This window comes from Ahaetulla prasina, chromosome 4, assembly GCF_028640845.1.
Source record: "Ahaetulla prasina isolate Xishuangbanna chromosome 4, ASM2864084v1, whole genome shotgun sequence".
NCBI lineage: Eukaryota > Metazoa > Chordata > Lepidosauria > Squamata > Colubridae > Ahaetulla > Ahaetulla prasina.
In genome coordinates, this window is record NC_080542.1 from 47,132,455 (window position 1) to 47,158,481 (window position 26,027).

General features: G+C 38.5%; 1 protein-coding gene across 4 annotated transcripts in view; it reads right to left on the bottom strand.

Moving 5' to 3' along the window:
- Window positions 1-455: 455 nt before the first annotated feature.
- The window catches only part of DNAJC7 (DnaJ heat shock protein family (Hsp40) member C7), a 58,550-nt gene continuing 32,978 nt past the window's right edge, over window positions 456-26,027 (bottom strand). Inside the window, exons 3-15 of one of the 4 annotated variants that reach the window (XR_009155063.1) lie at window positions 25,212-25,336; window positions 25,022-25,135; window positions 23,520-23,594; window positions 20,080-20,198; window positions 17,752-17,905; window positions 16,959-17,123; window positions 12,577-12,668; window positions 11,383-11,456; window positions 10,179-10,325; window positions 6,585-6,737; window positions 6,035-6,097; window positions 3,136-3,889; window positions 456-1,850 (exon numbers count right to left, since the gene is read on the bottom strand). Coding sequence is in view for 2 of the 4 variants with exons in the window: in XM_058182926.1 (XP_058038909.1) it covers window positions 3,852-3,889; window positions 6,035-6,097; window positions 6,585-6,737; window positions 10,179-10,325; window positions 11,383-11,456; window positions 12,577-12,668; window positions 16,959-17,123; window positions 17,752-17,905; window positions 20,080-20,198; window positions 23,520-23,594; window positions 25,022-25,135; window positions 25,212-25,336 (1,319 nt within the window). In the remaining 2 variants the exon portion in view is untranslated. Of the gene's footprint in view, window positions 3,890-6,034; window positions 6,098-6,584; window positions 6,738-10,178; window positions 10,326-11,382; window positions 11,457-12,576; window positions 12,669-16,958; window positions 17,124-17,751; window positions 17,906-20,079; window positions 20,199-23,519; window positions 23,595-25,021; window positions 25,136-25,211; window positions 25,337-26,027 lie in introns of all 4 variants that reach the window. The other 3 variants (XR_009155062.1, XM_058182926.1, XM_058182928.1) reach the window with 3 other exon arrangements.

The window sequence follows — 26,027 nt, forward strand, 5'->3', positions numbered from 1 at the left end:
ACCACCAGTCATTTCTTCTTATGAAAGATGCTCATGGATGCTGCTCTGGAAGTGCTCCATGAGTCTCCGGGTGATACCAAGTGAAGCAGCCATGCACAGGAAGAGAGCCAGAGCACTTCTAAAGCAGCTGTAGGAGGCAAGAAGAAGGCATGCATCCTTTAAGGATTCCAAGGGAAAGAATTCAAATACAGACCTGTGTTTTGTGAAGCACTTTTTAAAAAAGAAATTGTATAGTTCTAGTACATGATCAAAACCTCTGGTAATCTTCTCAAGTTTTAACATTGGTAGTCTTCCTGTCTACTTCTCGTTATAAAAAACAAACAAACTACAATTTAATACTGACCACCACAGATTTTTGGGATTTCCGCCCCCCCCCCCATTATTCAATCCAGCATCATGTCTCCACACTCGGTCTCAGCAGTGTCCACTCAGTTTAAAGAAGCATAAGTCACCAGTGAGATCTGGAGGGTTTATTTTTTGTACATCATATACATTTTATAATAAAGTTAATATCAATTGCATATGGGTTTGCTTCAGTCTGGTTCAAAATTCTGCATATAAACACATTATGAATCCTGCTTAATGAACAGTCGCCACTTTTTGTTTAAATAATCTTCACCTTAGATAAGTGAAAAGATTGAAGTGGGGCACCATGGCTATCCATGTGTCTGAAACTATCCACAGGAAAGAGTAAAGGGGACAGGATGCTGTTTTAAAATTAGAGCATGCAACAGATGTATTATTAAGTCTAGAATGGTATGCTATTGATTCCTAGCCAAACAGCCTTTCTTCAAGTGGCTTGAACATTAGTCTACCTGTCTTCTGCTCAGGCATTCCTTGTAAATGTATCTGTACAGCAAAGGATAAAATACATGCAAGAACACCTGTTCAAGTGTACAGGAAAATAGGCAAAAATGGCAAGTTTCCCTAAAATATGCTGCTTTTAGATCTACTTCACCGAAGAAATTATCTCATGCATTACTACATGAGAAAGTCTTGGCTCTCAATTCCCTGCTTAGAGATTTTGTGTACACATGTTGGGAAAAAAGTGGTACTTTTAAATGGTTAAAGTGATATTTACTTAACATTACCAGCAATATATGCCTTCCTCTATGGCAAGTTAACTAGCACTAAAAAGAATGTTCAAGACCCTCTCTATACTTGTTCTTTATTCTCAGGGAGTTTCCATAAGGATAATACCAAAAAGGTAACACCAAAAAGGTATCATTTCACCTTATTATGATCACTGCAACATTCTGACAATGTATATCTTTATAGGTATACTCCAAGCCCTAGACAGATAGATAATTAATTCTTTGCTTATCAGTCACCCATAGTTTTTTGGTACCTCTTAAAGATAGCTTGGCTAATTTAAAAAAAATTTGAGAGCTAAGAAACAAATTCAAATTGTAAAATGATTATTAGGTGGAGAATTTCTAAAGCAGGTTATACATGGCCTAATATATAACGCAAATGTATCAGAACATCCTTAATGACTGCAATGAGAAGAATTGTAGATAATAAAAAAAGATAGAAAGGCAAAGTAATACAGCATTCATCACTTTTTAGGTTGCAATCAAGTTTTAAGGTACAGGAACCTTTTATCATTGACTTTTGGATCTGACAAAAAAAAATCGTACTACAACTCCCATCTGTGTAGAGATGATCAGAAAACCTGGCTGCCATCCACTGAAATTCTTAATATTCTTATAATCCTCTGTGAAGTTTTAAAATAAAATTATTGCAAAGAGCCAGAACATCTTAAAAGTAGAAAATTCACAGGATGCCAGGATTGATTCTTGACACCTCAGTCTCTGAAGAAAACATGCTGTTGTTTAACTTCTTTCAACCTAAAGTGATGAAGAGGGAGATTGTTGATTTCATAGCTTTTTGTGCCAGTTTCTGAATTATCCTGTTTGTCATTACCCTTAATAGAGAAGACACAACACAATTCCACCAAATAACTCATTTAAATATATGCCTTCGACCAAATACAATAAATTCTACCAACAGAAATAGACTGCGCAATGAAATTCTGAACGATTCAGTATTTACCATTTGCTGGCCAGGAATAGGCATGCAATCTTGGCAATCTTGAATTTATTCTCTTCCCTCTTTAGTTTCTCATTTAATCCCTGGGCATCTCTCAATAGACTGCATTTCTTTAACTACTTTTTGAGTACCTCGATTTGGAACTATTAAAGGAAATGATGCTGACAAAGTCTAATTTACTGCTATTTCTAAAGTTTGTCAGAACCCATTAACTGAGCAGCTTGAAAAGTAGAGTATTATACCTAGGACATAATCTGGGCCTCTTTTGAAACAATGTTTCATATTGGATATTGGACCAATATCTAACATTTCATTCAGCAGAAATCCAGGCACTGCACAAGAATAGTTTAAAAATGATTACACTTTTTGAGGTTCTTTGTTAACTTTTCCCCGGGTCTCATAAATAGAAAAGTTGCTAAAACCTGTTTGTAACACAAACACCACTCCTTTCTTAAATTGAACAATTTCATTCATCGGAATATTGATCTTCCAGGCTAACTTTCCCCAATTTGATTTCGCTAAATGTTCTGAGATTTCCGCTTCCCTCATCTCCCAGTGTGGTCTGAATTGAGGAAAACTGAAAGTCTATAAGGAGTTTCACCATAAAATGGTGAAAACTGCACCAAGTATAAAGTGGTTCAATTGGAATACTGTTAGAAATGATAGTGTACTTATGATTTTTACTGTTGTGGAAAAAGGAATTAACTAATTGTCCACAGCAGAAATGATATTATGGATTAGTAGCTATCAGTATGGTACAAATATTGAGCAAAACTTTAAAAAATACCAGGAACTTCAATTTGGCTGGCTACTAATAAGAGTTCTCTTCCCTGAAGTAATGCTGAATTTTTTCTTTTAAACTTTCAACATATTGCTGAATTCTGAAAAATCTTCTCAACATCAAATATGCTTTTTGAGATTCCAATTAATTTTAAGAGATTCCAACACTTACATTGGACTTGTACATGCAAGTAAGAACCATGACATCACATGTTGATGTGGAAATGTGAAATATGCACTGTAGATCAAACAACATACACACACACACACATATATATACCCTTCATAACACCTGACAATCACCTCAGACTTTATGCGCTTTTCAATGAAATCAAGTGTACATGTTGATCTGGAAGCCACCATCAAAATGGGATGTCCATGTAAGAAATCAGCCCTTACCATTTTCCTGAAGTACTCAAGCAATTGGAAACATAAAGTGTTCCTCAAAGAAAGAGACTCTGGGAATATTAAGAGAAAGTGCTGAGAAGAGGCAACTCTTATTCCAAAAATGACTCAGGGAATAATGCAGTAAACTTCTTTGTATTTCTCAAGTGTCTGAAATGTTTCTGGAAATAAGGTTTCAATATGGCTACAGTCAGTACAATACAACCAAAGTAAAAAAAACCTCATTTCATGTTCCCCACATTATGAACCCAATAAAAGCATGGCATATCCAGTTTTTAAAATGTAAGGATTCCCTGAATGAAGTCCCAGCAGCTTAGGAATCTAAAATTACTTAATGGAGAAATCCACAGATTTTTCTCTCTTTCTCTCTCTTTCATATAAAATTAACAATGAACCAATAAAGGTGTATTTCTTAACAGCTCCCTTTCCCTTCAAATGCTGGTTTTCTCATCACACTCTAAAGCACACACAAAAAATTGATGTTTCCAACAGAAAAAATGCCACAGCCCTAAGAAATGCTGAGATGCAATGAAGGGAAGATGAAACTTGAAATTAAATGAAGCAGGTCAGGGAAACTGTGGATTTCAGTAGATGAAATGGATCTGTTCCGCAGTTTAGCCAAACTGGAAAAAGAAATTCCCAGGTCCAGAAGCTGAAAGACATAGACGTACAGATTAGCAAATTAGGAAGCAAACCATCAAAGCAATTGGTATAATATTGCGATCTTTTAAATAAAGTCAGATTCTGTAGCCCACTCAGAAAAAGCATGAAATATAACATAATTTATCACTATTATGAGAACAGATGCATTTTTGGAGTGACTGGCAAGGAGGGGAAGTAAATCAAACCTTGATTCAACAAACAAATCCACAACCAATATCGTGCATATAAAGCCCCCAATCTCTTGGTCTTCTGCAAAGGGGTCAAAGTTGGCTCTTTGGTCTTGCAGGAGGGCCCATGAAAGGGCCCACTCCCCTCCTTGTCAGAACCATTGTTAAATGATCATTTTAGGATTTTTATCCATTTGATGTTTAACTGTCATTAGTCTATAATTTAACAAATTTAAATTCTAATTTAATTCTAGTTTTTATATGTTGTTTTATTTATCAATATTACATTGTACAGCATTAGCAGTAGCACTTAGACCAGGTGTCAGCAATATGCAGCTTCTGAGCTGCATGTGGCTCTTATGTCCCTCTGCTGTGGCTCCCCGTCGGCTGCCTGCCCGCCTGACACTTGTCACGTGGCCTGAGAAGGTAAGGACAACGGTAAGAATGGAGTCTCACTCCATACTCCAGACCGGGAGGGAAGTGCCCCGTACTTGCCTCTCAACTCACGGGTGCATCTTCTGGCACTTCTTGGTGCTGCGCGTGCATCTCGGTCGCTCAGGGAGATGATCTCCACTCTGAGACATGCCTGGCCCGGCTGCAGCCAATGTGCCATGTCATAATGGGCACTGCCTCCATGGCCTACTCACTGCTCTTGCAGCGCCTTGCACAACATGCTTAATTTTAACATGCTTCACAATGGGGGAGACGGCATCCCCTCCTCCCCCTGGAGCCCATTACAATGCAGAGAATCAACCGTAGCCAGGCCGGGCATGTGTCGGAGCAGAGATCAAGTTATGTGTGTGTCCCCGAGTGACGGAAGTGCAGCCAGAAGAAGCGCCAGTGAGATGAGAGGCAAATACAGGGGCGCTTCCCTTCTGCTCTGGAATTTGGAGCGAGTCTTCATCCCCACCGTCGTCCTTACCTTCTTAGGCCATGTGAGGAGTGACTGGGAGGGGAGGGCAAGGGTCAAGAGTAGCCAGACTACAGGGAGATATAGCAGGAGGATGAAAGAGCTTTGTTTATCTGAGAACCTGAAAAGACTCTTGATTTAAATCATATGGTAAAAAGCACCTAAAGATGAAAGAACATCAGAAAAACAAACAAACCCCAACCCTTGCCTGTTTTTGGAAATGGTTCAAGAGGGAGCACACACACACCAGAGTGAGTGGGGGGAAGAGGGGGGAGAGAGAGAAAGAGAGAAAAGGGGAGAAAAAGAAAGTGAGAGAAATGAGAAAATGATGGAGTGAGAGAATGAGAGAGGAAAGAGAAACAAATGAGAGAAAAGGGAGAGAGACAGAGAAATAAGCTGGAGGGAGCGAATGAGGGACAGAGAGAGAAAGAAGGAAGGAAAGAAGGAAGGAAGAAAGGGGGGGAGAGAGAGAGGAAAAAAGAAAAACAAAAGAGAGAGGGAAAGAGAGAGAGACACACACATTTCCCACAGAAAACACCCAGAGCCACAAAACCTGAGTAGGTGTGGCTGGGGCAGGTCATATGACTGGGTGGGAGTGACATTGAGTTGGCCATGCCCACCCAGGTTTTGTGGCTCCCAGTGTTTCCTAGCTCTTTGAGTGTTTAAATAGCCCTCTAAGCGGGTTTACAGCTAGTGTATTGCCCCCAACAATCTACTCAAGCCCCTCTTTGAGGGAGATGGGTGTTTAGAAATATAAAATATCAATCAATATATAAAACAAGCTCTGAGCACAGCAGACAAAGCCCTAAAGCATATTTCTTGGCACCTTTAGAGGGAACTAAGATCTAGAGAGTGAAATACTTTATGGTCCCCTGCTGGAATTATATTTTGTATGAATAAAACAGCCTCCACTGAATTCCTGAGACCAGAACTAAATAGGTTCCCCAGTTATCCCAAAATGAGGATCAAGAGACACTTTCTCAACTGACACCTAAGACATTCAAAAAGAGGACCTCCTCCTTTTCAATATACATAAGATATGTGAAAGATGACCCACCTTCAAAACTAAAACTTCCAGGTGTTCCAAAGAAAGCTTTGAAGATATTATTAGCATCAAAATCTATTGGGAAGTATAGATGAAGAAAAGAAAAAAAGCAGGTGAGAAGGAATTCTTGTTTAAATTTACATTTATAGTCATAAAAGTTCTGAAAAGCTTCTATAATGTTTTGCAGCATTTTCTTTTTTCTCATGTTTGCCTTGCCATCAATTTCCAAATCTTTTGATTATGCTATTAAACATTAAATGAATAATCAAATTCAATTTTGTATAACTTTCATCAGAAAAAATGTAGAACACTTCTCTCAAAATTTTGATTATATACCGTTTCCTCCAAAATAAGACATCCCCTGATAATAAGCCCAATCAGGTTTTTGAGCACATGGCAATAAGGCCAAGTGCTTATTTCAGGGTTCAAAAAAAATATAAGACAGGGTCTTATTTTCAGGGAAACACGGCATATATGCTGACCTTCCTGTTTCCCATTCCATAACTATGCACCTATGCACTTTAGAAAGGGTCATTAATATAAAGCCCACTTTAACACTCACCTCCCATATTCATGCCATCTTCCTCTAGATCCTGGCCACTGTCATAGCGGGCCTTTTTCTTTGGATCAGAGAGAATGGTAAAAGCTTCACCGACTTCTTTGAATTTCTTTTCTTCCTCTTTTTGGATTTCAGCACTTGCTCCACTATGCCGATCTGCCAGAAAAATTAAGATGTGTGGTTGATGGGTGAGACAATGAGAGAGACAGAGGAAAAAAGCCTAACTGCAATGAGAAAGAATAATTGGTTCTAATAACCAAGTGAAAAAAAAGCTGTTTATGAAAGTGATGCAAATTTAGTATGAAGAGAAGCTTAATTTACTAGTTTATTAATTAAGTACTGTAGCAGATTTGTATTACTAGATTTTTCTCCTGCCTTTCTATTTAATTAATTACTCAGGGAAAATATGTTAAAAACACGGCCTTTTCTGAGTCACCTTTCATATGGATCTGAACATCCAAACAGGTTTGCAATGGAAATGATGGTTCTTCAAGTAGCTAGAGTTTAAGCTATTTAGAACTTTAAAGATTAATACCAAGAAATCAAATTGTTTCCTACAAAGCAATTGGTAATTAGTGCCAATATTTTGCATTTCTAATCTGTGTAGATTCTAGTTAATTCCAACAAATATATGACATTTTTTAATGTTCTCTAGCAGAAGATGTCAGCTCTCTATTGTAGCTTGGAAACAATACAACAGTATAATATAACAATAACAATATAATTGTATTATACAATACAATATTTTGAGAGATTAATGTATGTGCTTGTACTGAACTCACCCAGGAACCCTCTAGAAAAGCTTTAGTTTGCATATCTCCGCCCCTGACTTTCAATCTCCCATTTTTCCTCTTATTTCTTCCTTACTATGTTTGTTTTTTATGGCCAATGAACATAAACAATTTTCCAGTTCGTTAATGAGCAACAGCAGCAATAAAACAGTGGAGAATTTGGGGTTGGTGGCAAGATTCCACAGCTACAAGAGGAAAGTGGGCAATTCCAGGTGCTGAATGGAAATGGAAAACCTCAATCTCAAGTGCCGGTTTAGCTCACGCTGGTAAAGCCTGTTATTAAGAACACAGTAGCCTGCAATTACTGCAGGTTCGAGCCCGGCCCAAGGTTGACTCAGCCTTCCATCCTTTATAAGGTAGGTAAAATGAGGACCCAGATTGTTGGGGGGGCAATAAGTTGACTTTGTAAAAATATACAAATAGAATGAGACTATTGCCTTATACACTGTAAGCCGCCCTGAGTCTTCGGAGAAGGGCGGGGTATAAATGTAAACAAAAAAAAAAAAAAAAAAATCTCGTAGCTTCAAAGAACATACTGAAAATTGCCTTCACAGCATAAGTGATAGGGCAATGCATGGTAGTGTTATAGCTATTTTTCTTCAAAGCCAGATGGAAGAGAGAGAAAAAGAGGAGAAAAGCCTATAGCTACATAGCATTTTTGCTTTTTCCATTGTATCACATCATTTAGCAACTAAATTTCAGCTCTATTATCTTTTATAATGTTATTCCATAACTGAAACTTGCTCACTTTGATATATATTGATAGGCGCCTTTAATCCTCTGATGAGGCAAAAGTTTTTTGGCAGAAGTCAAACTGGTTTAGTCTCAGCAGTGATTGTTTTTCTTTTTAACAATTCTATTGGCAATATCATTTTCTACTTGGAGCAAGTCACACATAATTCTTGAGTTACTAATATAATAGAGCCTGCCAAATACATTTGTAACCTGAGGATTTGTTAATTGGATCACGTTAAATGAACATGATCCCTACCTGCTTTATCCAATGCATTTGTTAATTGAATACACAGAGGTATCTCAGGGTACCTTAGGGAGGGCCTAGTGCTTCCAACCACCCAAGGCCTCTCCTGACCCACTGAGATATCTCATGTTTCTTCCCCCTCTCCCCCATCCTGCCCCACTGTGTCTGACTGGCACTGGGCCTGTGGAGAATCACTTACCTTTTGAAGATCTTGATGATCAAGCCTCTCCAACATCTCCACTTTGTTCCTGGGTGCTCCAAAAGTGGAGCAGTGAGAGCCGTGGCAGAGTGGAACCAGCCCACCTTGGCTGACTCACCGAGGCTGCTTGCGCAGGACACTCTGTCAGCATTTGGAGTGCCAGGCAGCCTCAGTGAGTTTGAAGAAATTTTGAAGAAAGAGGAGGGAGGCCTGCGGGGGCACAATTTTGTGCCCCTGAAGGCTTCCATCCTCTTTGCAAAAAGCCTTTGGTGCAAAGAGTGGAGGCTGCCTGTGCAGGCCTCCGTTCTTCATGTGAAAACCTTTTTGGAAAAAGGGCAGAAGCCTTTCGGAGCACGATTTTGCATCCCTGCAGGCTTCCATCCCCTTTGCTGATGGCTTTTGTCACAGAGAATGGAGGCCTGCAGGGGAGCTATCTTGCAGGCCTTTGTTCTCCACATCAAAGGTCTTTTGCAAAGAGGACAGCAGGTGTATAAGAAGACAGCTGCTTTTCTGCCACATGGCCCTGACTCTGTAGATCTTTGAAAGGTAAGTGAACAATTGGTGATGGGATGGGGGGGCGGAATAGGTAAGGAGAATGTTGCAGCAACTCTGCGGTTGGTCATAAGGCTGATTGACTATTGTGGTGCTGCAATGTTCATAAGTTGGGTACTGTATCATAAGTATTTGGGGGAGGGGTTTGTAACTTTGAACCATCACTAAGTGAACTGTCGTAACTTGAGGTCTACCTGTAGTTTCCTAGATCCTTTGGAACTTTTATAACTTTTTGGTCTGAAAGTTTATTCTAATATTATATTTTTTTGAAAATATTAGAAATTTTGTATTTGACTTCTTTAAATGTGCTTCAATAAATGCCATGCAGTAATAAGGGGATGGTGTGAAACCATGTATTTTACAGTGTATTGTACATAACTGTGTTGAGAGAATTGTAGAGGATGACAATGAAGCAATTATCCCATTTTAAACAAAGCTGTAAAAATTGAAATTGCATCATGCCACTTTCTAAACAAGAAAAGAAAAACAATCTTCTTCAGTACTTCAGAATATTCTCCCCTTGCTCCTATTGAAGGGACTCGTGGCTGAGCACCCTCAGTTCCAGAGAAGTTGGAACTCCACAACTTAGTCAGAAGGAAAACAAAAAGGAGTCCTCAAGTCACTTATTCTGTCTTCTTGACCTTTACTGAAAATGTAGCAATATCAAACTGTCTGGTAAAAAAATACAATGCACCTTTTTGAATATTACCATTTACCAGTTAAGCTCCTAGCACAATGATAATCACAATTCTTGTAATGGCTCAAAAATCCAGCAATGTTGTCTTCTGAGACACCTACATTCTCACCCCACCTTTGTTCGCCCAATCAAAGCTTTATTATTAGTTGCGAAGTCGTGTCTGACCCATCGCGAACCCATGGACAATCAAAGCTTGAGCAATATTAAAAAAGGGGAGAGGAGGCTCTCGCACTAAACAAACAAGACAACAGAGGAGCCTTAGTAAGAAAGCTTACATTATCAAATATATTCCTTTCATGACATTCTAGTTGCTCAGTTGAAGAATTTCTGAAGAGTTAAGAATGGAACTGGGGCAATAGGTCTTGATTTTTTTTTTTACCTGGATGATGCATTAGGGCCCGTTTCCGGTATGCTTTTTTAATTTCATCTTCAGAAGCATTCTTATCCACACCCAGGATCTTGTAATAATCTTTCCTTTTACTCTTTTTCAATTCCATCTGTGCATTCTTGAGTAGCTGTTTGTGTTCTATAATATATCAGAGGGAAAGGTTTTTAGCTGCAAGAATAAATTACACAATGAATGCAATTCTCCTCCAAGTAGGCTAAATAAGGGGAAATTCAGGACTAATAAAGTACATTTTGATGCAATATACAATAGATAAGATTTGCTGTCATTAGATAGGACAATGGTTCCCAAATTAGTTTATTTTTAAAAGTGAATAAATTAATTGCAGATAGAGATATCAACAATGGTTTGCCTGGAATCTAACCACATTCTATTAAAAATCTCCTGTTTGTCCATTTGTAATCTTTAGTTGACTGAAACCACGCATCATAGGGCAATCATTTTAGAATCAACATACCTCAAATGGGTTAACTTAAAGAATGTGTCCAAAACCTGGGATCTATAATCCAACAGAACTGAAATTTGGCTGCCACAGTCATGTGATCATCATTGGGGAATCTGGCAGAAAGTTGGAAATCCCAGGCTGCCAAGTAGGTAAGTGGCTGCTTCTGGATGGGGGAGTGAATGAGGGAGTCCATAGGAATGGTGTGTGTGTGTGAGAGAGGTTGTGAGGGAACATGCGTGCACACAGGTGCTGTGGCAAGGGTAAGGAAAAGTGCATGTGGGTGTGAGACAATATGAGGAAGGCATGGAAAGAGTCAGGGAGGGTGTGCACAAAAATGAGCAAGTGGTAAATGTCTCTGAAAGGATGACCCAATAGATCTAATATGTCTTAAATTATACCAATGAGGTATAATTGCTATAATCCAGGTTCTAGAATGGCCCTAGCCATGGAGGTCTGTGCAATTGCTCTCATTCAGAGAAACCTACCTCATAGGGCTGTTGCTGGGGAAAAAAACAGGAGTGAGTACTATGCATGCTGCCTTGAACTCTTGAATGAAAAAGTGTGATATAAATCAAATAAAACCGTCTGAAATAATAGTTAAGATCGGTTTTTGGCAATACTGAGCTAGTGTACCTATCATCCCTAGCTGCTATAAAATAAGTTGTAGCCTAGATTATCTAATAAATATTAGAAAAGGCTAGTCAAGTCCAGAAGCAAATGCTCTATGTTTACCTTTAGTTTTCTCTGTCTGGTAAACTTTTTCATAATCTCTCACAGCATCTTCATACTGCTCTGTGTCCATGTAACTAGGCAGAAGTATAATTAACCTTATAAATCTCAAAACAAGCTACAAATTACATCAGATTAATTGAGAAAAAAAATAAGAAAATGATTTGAGCTAAAGGGAAGGAGAAACTACTCCTAACCCGTTTTTCAGCTACGAACAATATCTAAGTGCCTAACAAGTCACGGAGGAAGTACTGTATAGAAAAGTGATTTACAGAAAATCCAATTTGATATGGTGAGCAACATGACCTGATTTCTAGACCACCTGAATCAACAGAGTACTGCAATTGAATCTAGCAGAAATTCATGGAATTATTTTTGATCGAGTGATTTTTAACACTAATTACCTTAAAGGCTTGGTATGAAACCTGAAGTGAGCAGAGACAAGAATATAATCCTAAACTTCGCAAATGTAAACATGAGAGAGCAGAAGTACATGGAGAAATTTTTCAAAAAGGAAAACATTTGGTTTTTATAGTTTAGCAATTGTCTCATTTATCAACCCCTTGCAATTATAAAAATCCTGCCCTGTCTCATTCCATTTGTGTTGAAAAGTGACATTATAGGGGGCTCTTTTAATGTCCTCATTAAAGTACCCACCAAAGTGGTATCTAATTACCTACTCGTGATTACTCGTTTTCAAACTGCTAGGCTGGCAGGAGCTGGAGCGAATGAAGGGCACTCACCCCCACTACACAGCAACACTGGGGTCTCGAACACAGGCTTGCTAATTGTCAACCCAGCATCCTAACAATGTGAGCCACCGTGCTCCTCAATCCTCATATTTATGATCTCAGCAGGTCTGCATAGCAAAGGAAAGCTGAACATTAAGCATTGCTTAATGACCAAATTGTTGGCCCCAGCTGAGGTTGCTAAATAAGGACTACCTTGATATACTACCCAAATCAATCAATTCACTCAGCTAATATTAGATATCAGGACACCCTAATTCAAAAGATGAGCTGTATCTTCACTACTTCTTAGATTATTAGACCAGTCTTTCCTAGCATTATTTGGAATTGTTCTGTCTAATGATAAATCTCTCTGTCACAATTTTTTGTTCGGTCTAAAATATTTTTTTAAAATTACTAAATCAGGTAGGTATTCCCCTGCCCTTCAAATTTAGATGCCCATTCTTACCACTGTGCTCTTCTTAGATAGGCCTTGATGTATGTGTCGTCCAATTTGATAGCACTTGTACAGTCTCCTATTGCTTCGCATAGTTTTCCAAGCTGGAAGGCAAACATCAAGATTAGGAACTAAACTCTATGGCATTATTTTTAGCAACTTAGAGTAGAAAGCAGTACATCTCAACTTCAATCTTTATTTGCTTTGACAGGTTTCTAAGCAAATTTAGATCCTGGCTTTTGGATCCCTTATCATATATTCTATTTTTATTTTATTATTATTATTATTATTATTATTATTATTATTATTATTATTATTATTATTGTCATCATCATCATCATCATCATCATCATCATCATTGATTTAATATTCAATTCGATTCAGTCTGGAACTGGTAAAAACTTAACAATTCAAGTCCTAACCAAGGACCTAAGAGCTGTTAAGGTAATGTCTGAGTATATCAGCAGTTCTGAGTAATGTGATTTTTTTGCAAAGTCAGAATATTCAGGTCTGATACGTTCAAAATTTCCATGTATCTAGGCAACCCTTTGGGTATTGCCCCCAGGCCTCCTGTTACTATTGGTTCAATCATTGTTTTCTTCCTCCACAATTGCTCAACTTCAATTTTCAGATCACAGTATTTTGTTATTTTTTTCTAATGGTTTCTCTTCAATTCTTGCATCATCTGGTTTTGCCATAACCATGAACAGACTTTTTTCTTTTCCACAATAGTGATATCAGGCGTGTTGTTGGCCACGTGTCTGTCTGTTTGGATTCAAAAGTCCCACAAGATTTTGACCTGTTCATTTTCAATAACTTTGTCAATTTGGTGTTCCCAGTAATTTTTGCAGCATTCAAACGCAAGCTTCCAGTGTATGATTTTTGGCAACCTGATCATGATAGTGTAGATAATTGGTTTGTGAGATTTTGCTGCAGCCATTGATAAGCAACATTTTGCTGTTGTCACTGAGTTTTTGCTTTCATGGAATTGGATCTGCAGGGCTTGTTCTTGGGCAGCCAAAATTAAGCCTTCAGTTTCTTTCTTTGGCATCCCTAATCTCAACCATCTCCATGTTAGCTTTGTATCAACCTTTCGTTCAATGTCCTTCAGGTATTGACTTCAGGTATTGACAGGCATAGACTTCTTTTTCCAGTTAGAAACTCGATGCTCAAATTCCCTGCTTTCAATTGTTGTTTTCAAGCGGTTTCCCTTGTTCACCTCTTTCAGCAGAAGCTCTTTTTGTTTTTTTTAATGTAGTCATTTAAGCCATGTTTTTCCTTTTTCATAGTTTGTTTCACCTGTAAAATTTCTCTGCTACCCTTAGATCTAAGCAAGTACAATCGATCAATATCACTTTTTGGGTGCAGAACATGGTGCATTATCATTAGTTTTCTTATCTTTCAATCCAAGTTATCAATTTCTAGCTGAGTCCAATCAATTATTCCAGTTGAGTTCTGTATTACAGGCACTGCCCAGGTGTTAATTACCTTTATGATATTTTTTCACTTACCTTTGATCTCATATTTCTTTTGTTTATGTGAACATTTTCCACTCTAGTCGCTTTTACAGTGCTTTCAACCTGTTTTATCCACTTTGCATTCTCATTCATTGTGCTTCTTGTTGTTTTCCCACAAGTTCTTCCAAAACATCAGGGTATTTTCTTTGTTAGGTTTTTCACTTCTGGTAGTACCATGTCCACTTTCAAGGATCTTATAGAAATGATGCTGCTTCGCTTGAAACTGTGACTTTGGTTGAAACTGCATTATTCAGTTATCATATTGCTTTATTTTCTCTGCAATAGCTACAACTTTTTGTTTCAGCTCTTCAACCAAAACTGCAATTTCCTTATTTTCTAAGGCCTTATTCGTGCAAATAATATATTTTTGTGAGGCTAATTTTGATTTTTTTTTTTATTCTTCAGTTTTTCTTGCTTCAAATTACTTAAATCCAATCAATTTCTCTTTATTTTTAACTCCAGAAGGATTTTCCGCTTTGGCTTTCCCTTCTTAATTGCTATATTGTTTCCAATTTTCAAGCCTAATTCTTCAGTAGTAACATAAGTTGCTGCATACATTAACTCAGTGGTCACCAACTGGTGGTCCAAAGTTTTGGTGGTCCATGGAGAAATCTTCGTATTTTTGCTGGTGCACCCTGGTGGAGGAGCTGCTCTGGGATGACCAATGGGCCAGTCCTGTGAGTGTAACTACTACAGCTCTGGAATATGGGACCGGCCATAGCAGGGCTAGAAATATCTGCCATGGGGTGGCATGTGCAATGTGCAACTTTGCAGGTGGTGCAATACGCAAAAAGGAGCGCAGCCCTCTCGGTCCAGAATGAAATAATGGTGCTGTTGCCATGGCTGGGGAGAGGTGGGGCAAGCGTGTTGAAGCAGTAATGGCTGGAAGCTGTGGAAGCAAAGCACTACTTGCACTTGCACAGCATCAACATTCCGCCTCGGTATATTTGCCCAGTCGGTGGCACAAAGCAGCCCTCGTCTCCTGCCGCTTGGGACTCAGAGCGGTGTCTGGTCTGGTCTGGGGAGCAGCCAGATTTTGCTCTCCATTGCGGACGCCAGATTGGCCTCCTGCAAGCTCTTGTTTCTTGAGGAGTGCTCACTGAAGTGACATTGGAATCTTCGGCCGGGCTCCTCGAGAGATGAGAGCTTGCAGGGGGCCAATCTTACACTGTAAGCCGCCCTGAGTCTTCGGAGAAGGGCGGGATATAAATGTAAACAAAACAAAAAAAATTGCTCCGAGTCCCAAGCGGCAGGAGACGAGGGCTGATTTGCGTCACCGCTGGAGCAAATATACTGAGGTGGAATGCTGATGCAAAGCAAAATGAAATAGAGAAAAAGAGAAAGAATGAAAAAGAGAGAATGAGAACGAGAGAGAGAAAGAGACAGAATCAGAGAAAGAGAGAGAGAGAGAGTGGGGGAGAGAGAGATGGAGAGAGAGAGAGGGAGAGATGAGAGAATGAGTGGGAGAAAGAAAGAGAGAAGGGGAGAGAGAAAGAGAAGGAGAGAGGAGTGGGAGAGAGAGGGGGGAGAGAGAGAGAGAAAGAGAGAGGGGGAGAAAGAGAGAGGAGGAGAAGGAGAGAGGAGGGAGAGTGCCTGAAAGATTCCATCCCGTCACTGGGAGTCCAGGTGCTTCAGCAAGCAGCGCACTGGATTAGTATTAGTGGTCCGTGGAATTTAATTTATGAACTTGGTGGTCCCTGATGTCCAAAATGTTGGGGACCCCTGCATTAGCTAGTTTGTTTGATCTAATGTTTCTGTTAGAATAGTCTGCCCAGCTTCATTCCCATTCTTCAATAATTTAGCCAAACTTCTCTTACTAACTTGATTCAGTTTTGGTAATCAAATTCTTTCCATGTTTTCTATCCGAGTCTTAATTTTCTCAGCTAGTTCAGCTCTGGCTGTTGGTTCTTCAAGAACTAATCCAGGTCTTGCTTCTTGTTCCTCATCCACTTCTCTGATTTCTTTCCTTTTCTCCACTTATTGCTCCACATCTAAATTATCTCTATTATTATTTATACTTGAGTCTTGATCTTGTGCTGTTATTGTTATTATTACCAATTCAATTCACAGTTTGGGTAAATGAACCATACTTTTTTCTTTTCCACAACAGTGGTATCAGACATGTTATGAGCCAGATTTCAACAACTATAATATTTTTCCTGCTGTTCCCAGTGCTGCAGAAATGAACAACTAAATGCGTTAATCACTTGAAAATTTTTGGAAGCTTTAAAATGCAAGAGGCAAAAAAAGATAATGTCCTCTTATTATGCTTAGAAGTTTTCTTTCTAACCTTGGATATTTGTAGAATGACTCTTTGATTTTATTCTTATTTCATCAGTTCCATTAATCTCCACAATTTTTTTCCAGAAATATTGCTTACTTAATTCAAAAAGAATACATTGTGCTACTCAGTTTCAGCATCACACAAACAACAGCTGAGTTAAAAATTAAAGAGACCCTATCTCCACCCTCCACATTTATTAGTAATCAAATTGCTTTTGAGACAAACCCAAATCATTCAGGTACAGTACTTGTACATCTAGAACAAATGCTACTGGCACCACTACGGTTCAACTCTTTGACATACAATAAGATTTGTAAGGATTTAAATAAACAAGCAAACAAACATAGAGGCATTGCTATTCTGAACAATTTCTCATCTTTGTTATTTCAGGTTTCAATGGTGAGAAGACTTCTTCCAATCTGGCCTTCATGAACTTTTACAATTGAAGGTTAAAAGATTCTTCAAGCCCTTTTCTATTACACATTGCAATAAGGAGACAGATTTGAGGTAACGTCTCCCACATTTAAAACTGTGTTAGAAGGCTTCAGAGAGATACCTGATCTAAACAAAAAAGACTCTACTTGGGCACTTACTTTGGAATTAACAGTTCCACGATTGCAGTAGAGTTTGGCATTGGTTTTCCTGTTGTTTGGATCTATTGCTAGAGCCTCTGTATAAAGTGTGAAGGCCAGCTTATAATTCCCTTCCTTGAAAGCCTTGTTACCTTCATCTTTCTTTGCTTTCAGTGCTTTGGCATTCTGAAGGAAGAAGTGGGTCAAAAGATAATGAAAGTCTTTGAGTAATTAAAAAACCTTGGGCTGTCTTAGCAAATCTTTGTTGGCTAACTCACACAAAGATTTTTATTAAAGAATTACCCAATTCCCAATCTCAAGATCTAGCAAATGGAGAGAAGTGTTTTGGGCACATCTCAATACATTGCCAAAGTTGCGCAGAAGCAACTTTGAAGAAGCAATAAATAATATTTGGAAGGAAAGAGATTATTATGCAGATGATAGGATTACTTCTTCTCTATTCAGTTTGAAAATACTCAACTTAGCACCTGCCTTAGTAATGTAATAGCAAAAGCAGATTTCTAGCTGCTACCTACCATCATCTATTTTCCTTTGAACATTGCATGAAGTTTAGCATTTCCAAAGTAATTCCTGGGACCCCTTTGGAAAAATTCAAGTAAGTCAAGAGTTGAACCTCTGAATCTTTGAAGTATTTATTTAAAACATTTTTAGCAACTCCAGGATGCTATAACTAGTTGCATCCTTCACCACTGGACATTGGGGTTGTGTATCAGCAAGATTTGGAAAGCCACACTCCCCACCCAAGCCTATCAGAAAGCCCATACATCTCCCCAGCATTTCTTTTGATGCTTACACGGCAGGCAAGGCAGGCTTTATCATGGTCAGGAGCCATTTTTAATGCCTGGACGAAGAACTGCACAGCCTTCTCGATGCAGTCCTCATAGTAAAGGCAAAGTCCTCGGACATAGAGAGCATCAGCATTTGTTGCATCTATTCGCAAGATGTCACTAAATACAGAGCGCAGGAGCAGGAAAAAAAAAATCACAGGACAGAAACAGAGCTGGGTACATTCTTACTCTCAAACCAAGACACCAATATTGTAAAGAACTTAAAGCATAACAATATGTGAGTACTTCAAATCAATACATGATGCCTCACTTCTGCAGTTTCCAGACAAGGACAGAATCCTTTCTAGTTGTCCACTGTATTTCCTTTTCTCTAATTCCTGACTCTGGCTTTTTTTCCTCTTTTATTCTAGTGGACCATTTCCATTTCGGCTCCCTTCTGTCTATTTCAAAACAAGTATACCCATGAGTATTTTTTTTATAATCACATTTGTATAGTTGCCCATCCCACATTATGACTTTGGGTTGGTGTACATAATAATTTTTTGAAAGCTCCTATTGCATTTTATTTTGTTTTCTCCCAGGGCCCTTGTGGACACAAAGATACCTCTTTAGAACTAAAAATGCTTTAGTCAATTATGCACACTGGTGGGGGAATTTTAGTTTCCCAGGTTGTTCATTATTCACTAAACACTAATTTATCCAATTTGCTGTAAATTCTGAAAATGATGCAGAATGGAATGATTAGAATAGTGAACTTGTTCAGGCAGGATTGAAGTTGTCCTCATCTTGTCTTTGTGAGTCTTCCGCTAGTTCAGCTTAACAGGAAAGGGAAGAGTGTTATGCCAAAATTAGCTATGACTCACACTCTCTTTTTCTGTGACCGTGCATCTCTGAACAAGAAGCTGAATTTATTTCTCAGCACCGTTAACCATATCCTTGTTGAGTCTCCTCAAATTACTTGAAACCTTACCATTAGTTGATCTGATTTTCATTCCTCCATTTCTCTCCCTTCCCATCCCTTTCTTTTCATAATATATTCTAGTTAGTAGTTTTAAAAACTCTGTTTTTTGCAAAAATGAAAAAAAACAAACCCAAAAACATACAAACATATACTCCACTGTAATTTAGAGGAAAAAAAACAGTTTTGGGTGCCACTGCGTCTTCTCAATACCAGATAATGCAAAAGCAGAGCTCTAGTCTTTTTGTTAGAATCAGGAATATGAGCTATTGCCCTTAATGTTAACTATATTATTATTTATGGGTCATTCCATGTCAAGTGGTCTGGGGCTCCCTGGTTGACTATCATGGATTTTGATGAAATTTGGTGTGAACATGCACAAATGTCCCCAATGAGCATTGGTAAAGTGTTATGTTTGTCAATGCAATACTTGCGGAGATATAGTCATTTGAATGACCCCATACCGCAGCCTTCGACAGTATGACTCTCAGCAACTTTGAGACATATCTCGCAATATTTTGTTGAAAGAAACAAAACTTGGCCATCTTATACAAAGTAGAGTTGGTGTTTCATCGCTGTTAATCGTGTCATTTCTATCGCTGATAGAAATCGAATTTGATTCCTACGCAATGTTCTCCACTTTGTCCCTATTTTTAGGGCTTTATATGTCAGTGATGAAACACCAACTCTACTTTTTTAGGGGGGTTGAAACATGCTCTTTCTAATTAGAATGATTGAACAAAGTTTCCAGAAGGTTTTTTTTTTGTAAAAGCGGGCTGAAAATACCCTATTTTTGGCATTTTTACAATGTCAACTTTACATTCAATTTGTGAACTATTGGAAAGCAGTAGAATTAAATTTTATATTCAACAACCTTGTGTTGCTAAGTTATTACACACAAAGTCTCACATTTTTCATACCTTTCCATCCAGAGTTATAAGAAGCCAAACCTTTCCCTTTTTTTGCGCTGCAGTAATTTTCAGCCGACTTTGCTCCCAATTATCTAGATGGAGATCACTCATGAGAATGTTTTTATTATTTTGTTTAATAAGCACAACAAGTTGTACAAGATGGCCAAGTTTTGTTTCTTTCAACAAAATATTGCGAGATATTATGTCTCAAAGTTGCTGAAATCTGAGAATTGTACTGTCGAAGGCTGCGGTATGGGGTCATTCAAATGACTATATCTCTGCAAGTATTGCATCGGCAAACATAACACTTTACTAATGTTATTGGGGACGTGTGTGCATGTTCACACCAAATTTCATCAAAATCTGTGATGGTCGACCTGGCCACTTTTCTGAAATCAGACTACTTGATATGGAATGACCCTTATACATATAGGCTTTCTCATCAAACCTGTTATAATTCTTACCTTATAACCGACTGGGCTTCAGAATAGCGACCTAGCAAAGCTAAACATTCTGCTTTGAGGATTTTGAACCGGTGACAGGCAGGGGCAAATTCTAGAGCACGATCCATACAAAAGACAACCTGGGGAATAGACACAAAGGAAAGAGAGAGAAAAAACAGAACACAAAAACTCAAGATGTTGGTTTGGAGGCAACCCTAGGCCTGCTGAAGATAGGCATGCAGCTTGAATAATCTGTAACAGTTGGGAGTTCTGCTCTGAAACAAAATTCAGGATAGGCAAACATTAGTATCTTTTCCATTTAACTCATAATTTACAAAGCATATGGATAATTATGTATCTCTCAGCAGCTTTTGGTCTTAATAGTTAAGTAAGAGACAATATGTTTAGAGACAGCATACCCACACTACTGGTTACTATGGACAATATTGACAAGAGAGGAACATATCACCATATGTCTGAAATCTGATTTATTTCGTAGATTATAAAATAAGTACACTTATAGATCTGCATAAAGGGTCTTTTGGACAGGATCCATATCTCTTGCAAGTTAGCCTAAAGCTTTGAAATGGTATTAATTTTCAAACACCAAAGCTTGGCCTCTCCCAAAAGTCTTATGAACCGTTTTATGAGGGTAAGTAGAGAAGTTTAAAAAGCACAAATACCCCTCCCCCTTAAGTAACTAAACTGCTACTAGTCCCCAATTAAGGCCATTCACATGTAATGCCTGATATCAAACTTTTTTTACCCAAAAGGAGTGGGAAATCTACCCCAAAAAAAACAGATTAAGGTGAGGCTTTTCTGCAGGTCTGATTTCCAGAATTTTCCTGTGGAAAATTACATGAAGCCTATGCAACAATAACTTCTCATCTATAAATTACTCTTGGAAGAACGTAAGAATGTCTTTATTTTGTAAGTGATGCTTGGTTGAAAATATGCATGTAGTCATTCCCAGAAGTACTAGCAGATGAAGCACATAGTCTTTATTCATAGAAATTCTTGGGTGAAACTTGTTCCGGGAGCAAAATAAACCTAAACCCAAATATGCCACAATCACAAAATGGGGGAGGGTGACTGTGATTGTAAAGATGCAAAACATGAATATGGACAGTAGATGATAGTAGATACATCTTTGCTATTTACAAGTTCTTCTTTGGGAATGTTTCTGTTTTGTCTACAGCCCCCGAGCCTGGCCTCCTGGCAGAGAGTGACTCAGAGAGTGAGGGGGAAGAGCTGACAGGGCTTCCCTCTGCAGGACCTTCCTCTCTGGCTCTGCTCTGGGTCCCAGAGGCAGGCCAGGTGGAGGAGATGACGAGGCCTCTTTCTCCTGCACCTTCCCCCTCCCAGGAAATGCCTCAAGACGCAGCTGCTGACAATCCCAGGCATCGCAGAAAGGAGAGGCGGGAACAACAAAAGAAGGGGTGGGGCAAGCCTAGAGAGTGCTGAGTCATGGAGCCAGACCCCACAGAGTATAAAAGCAGGAGGAGCCGCTCTATAGCTTCTTGTGATGGACAAAAACTGACTCTTGGAATCTTTGGCTGCAATATTTTGAGATTAAGCCTTTGGCTTCTGTTTATTTCTGAACTGCAATTACGCTGGTCTGAGGAGATAAGAGAACTTGGCAGGAAATCGCAGGTTCTGGCCAGAACTGATATCTGTTGTCGGAGTAAATTGCTGGCAGATATAGTCAGCTCGCATGTCTGCTTGGTTGTGGTTGGGGGGACAGAACGGTTTCTTTTGGGATGTGTGTGTGTGTGTGTAAAGTAAGAAAAAAAATGTAAGCTATAGATTACTGTCCACTTCCACACTCGTCACCTAGGCCACTTTCACTTTTTAAACTAGATGCCTTTGCCCAGGGGTTACTTACTTACTTACCTTTGCTACCAGTTTGGAAATGTAAGCTCACACGGGCCTCTTCCACACATGCGTAGAAGGTCAAAAGCAGGATGTAATGACGTTTGGGTGGGTGGCGGAGCCTCCCACCACCAGCGCTACCAGTTCACCCAAGACAGATAGAACCGGCTGGATTTCACCACTGCCTTTACCCCAAATTCTATGTGACCAGGGCAGATATGACTTAAGAATACACCAGTATCCATTCTGCATACTTCTGTACTCTGGGGTAAAAGCTTTTCTAAATAATAGGGAATGGTACCTTCTCCACAATTTCCAAAGAAGTAATGAGTGCTAGAAACAAATTATTTAAAGTATGGACCAAGTCTGCATGCCCCAGCCCTGGTTCATATATATGACCTTTGCTGTGTCCTAAGGTTTGGTAATTACCTTTTATGACCATCTAACTAACAAAGTGAATGGGTAAACCAGAATCATTAATAATGACCGGGTTACTAACTTATCAACTGCAGTAATTCACTTAACAACTGCAGCAAGCAAGGTCAGAAAATGGGGCAAAACTCACTTAATAAATGTCTCACTTAACAACATAAATTTTTGGGCTCCATTGTGGTTGTAAGTCAAGGACTACCTATACTTTATTTTTCTGCTACAAATTTCAGTTTAAAAACATTTAAGAATGGAAAATATGGGAAGACATACACAAAGGCAGCCATCAATCTTATATTGATCTGAAAATATTAACTCCTGTGATCTTAAAAATGAAAATGTAGGAAAAGTGTGTCATTCTTCTGAATGTTTATTCAGTGCCCTGTGATTGCAGAAATTTTGCTAAATACTGGATTAGAAACTCAAGAAAATGATAAAACAAAAGTAGCTTCAATGAAGCAGCAGCTACTATGAAAAATGATGAATCCAAATTTTAGGCCTCAGTAAGTGTTCTCATGGTCTCTCAGTTAGCTGCATATGAAGAGGGCATTGTTGATTTGAGGCTCAGCTGGATTTTCAAATTCCCTTCCCCCAACTCTTCTCACAGGTGACATCACCACTGGGTGCTGTGGGAAGTGCCGAGACACTCCAGATGATGGAGCCACAAAAAGGAGGAGCTTCTTCTCCAGAAACAAGGGACATATTTGATAACGCATAAGGGACAGAGAAGCCTAGATAGAGCTTGCTCAAATCTCAGACAAGGCAGATTTCTTCCTTAAGACAAACTTCAGATTGTCTCTGGTGAAGCAGCTGCTCTTGGCAATTAGAAAGCAGCATAATAAGAATTCACTAGGTCAGACAGAGGATTTAACATTGAAATAGTGGGACTAAGCAACAATACCGTCTTGCTGAAGAGCAATTAAGACAAATTTGTTACTCAAAAGAGACAAAAAAGGACAGAGAGATTTAGAGGTTTGAAACACTTGTTGTTGGAAAAAAAAATCAAACCTCCTGTTTCTCATTCATGAAAAGGTAGGATGAGATTAAGTAATTCTGAGAGCAAGGAAGGAACCTCATGACCCCAACTAAGCAAAATAGTTTCTCTCTCTCTCTCTCCCTTATTACACACACATACATACACATCAATTAATCTTTATCACCTTTCGGAAGTCCCGTTTTTCAAAGTCAACTTCAGCAATTTTCTCATAGTCTAGAACAGTTTTGGTACTCTTCAGCTGGAACAGAAGGCATCATATCAGATTAGAAATATTAACTGTTCGTAGGGCATTAGGCATTCTCTTGTCCTGTAGATATATTTTACTACTGAATGAATTCCCAGGATTCTCAATCAGCTATTAGCCAGAATTCTGAGAGCAGTAGCTCACTGTATCTGAGTGATAGCAACACTGGGGAGTCTAATCTAATGTTTTAAATTTCATATTTATTTGAACTTCATAACTATACCTTTCTTTTGATAAACAACATGTAACCATCAATTTTTAACAAAACCTTAATAATACATGCTAAGATGTATTATTGATGCACAAAGTTTTATACCCAAGATATCTTCAGGATGTATGTTATGATTAATAATCAGGTTTCTAGCATACATGATTTCTAATGTCCTGAATATATTCAGGGAATATTTAAGATATGCTATACCACTTATGGGCAGAATTTCTGTCCTCTGTTATGCATATAGCTGGAGGGATTGTAAGAGTTATACTTCTCTACAAAGCAACTGTTTACATAAGCATTTACACTCACATTTAAAATAGTTAGCATAATACAACATGGGTCCTCAAACTGGGCATTCTGACCTCTAGGATATCATGAGCAATCTACAGGGGATGGAATTTTTAACTGTCAGACTGAACTTGACAGATAAAGCGTAAGTGCTGCCAAGAGTTCCATACTTTGTTAAACTTAAAATTGATTTGTGAGGGGCAAAAAAGGGCAAAATCTGGAGCAAGTTCTGAGACATGGCTAAAACTGAAGGTGTTTTTCATCTGTCAAAACCATCCATTTGTAAAAGAACTGTGACTGAGCAACCGCTGTTGATTTTTTTGGATTTAAATAAATTCAGATAATTTAAAAAACTTGGTTAATATCACATGCTAATTGTATTAACTGTGCACTTAAGGCAAATGGAGGAACAAATGGAACAATTCTCACCAGAGGAGGGATCCTCTTGTAGATCTTATTAATATCTCAAATGTTTTTGTGTCATGTACATATATTCTGTACATTAATTTTTAATCATATATTGACAGAGTCAAAATTATATCATTTTAAGAAATGGTTTAAGGACAAGCATTTTTCTAGTAAGAACATGAGGGGTTTTAAAGAAAATCCAGAAATTCCATATACAAAAGGAAAAGGAAACTTTCTCACCAAGCAAAGACTGGAAGAGATACAGTATTTCTTATACTCAGACTTATAGCCAGGACAAGAGACAAAACGTTTAATTCACTAATGTCCTGTGTGTAACTGAAAAACTGGGATATACATTCAAAACGAAATTTAAAATGGAAATTCGGTATTCAAAAGAAGTGTTAACTAAATTAATATAACCCAGTCCAACATATCTTGAGACTTTTATCAGTCAAACATGGGCTACTGAACTAGATCAATCACCCAAATCTCATATTCAATACTTTACCTCTTGCTCTGCTTGTGCATTTTCATGATCCAATTCTATAACTCGTTGGAAGCAGCGACTGGCAGCCATGGCATTCCCCAGAGATAGGTGGCACTTTCCCTCTCTTAAATGTCCCTGAGAAGATAAGAACATTATGAAAACATGCCAGTACGATAAAGGATCAGGAGAACTACACATGTGAGTCATATACCCTCAGAAAGCTATCGTCCATTCTGACTGATTGTTGAGCATCTGCCAGGGCCTCCCGAAATTTGCCTAACATCATGAGAGTGGCAGCACGGTTTCCGTAATAACTGGCATTGCTGGGACATGTATCTGAAAGATAAGAAACAAGAAGATAGTGGTTAATTTAGAAGCAGAAAAGAACTCACTTGCTTTGTATTGCGCCTCTTTTTGAAGGCATTTTCGAAACGAGAAAGCTATGTGCTATTCTGTAAGATTTTGAACTCTTTTTCTCCACAAAGTAGATTTTACTTTTTATTTAATATTAATGATGCTAATAAGATTTTTATTTTGATACGCAGAAAAAACTGGCCAGTTTGCACAGATCTGCAAAGAGCATTAAATACTTGTTTGTGCCTTTGCTACAGAAACATAAAAGAATGCAAAGCAACTGTAGAAAGTTAGCATCCACTCCTCTCCTAGAAGAATAAAATATTTTTAGAAATATTAAAAAGGTAGAGTATTATATTTCCTTAAAGGAGAAACATGCTATTGGAAAGCAGTCCCCACCTTTCTTAATAGCCCTAGCAGGATTGGGCCAGCCTTCAACCTCAAGATGATTAGCCCTCACTCAAGATCCAAACCAGGACAGATCTATTAAGACACAGTAAGAACTGTCCAAAGAACAGAAGCCTCTTCATTACATCATCACCTCCAAGTTTCAACCAAACATGGGAGCTCAGACAACCTCAGCTATGACCCCTGCATAGCCACATGGGAGTCTGACAGCAACCAATAGAATACAGGCTCTTGCAACAGGAACAGGAAGCTCAAGGGCAAGGCC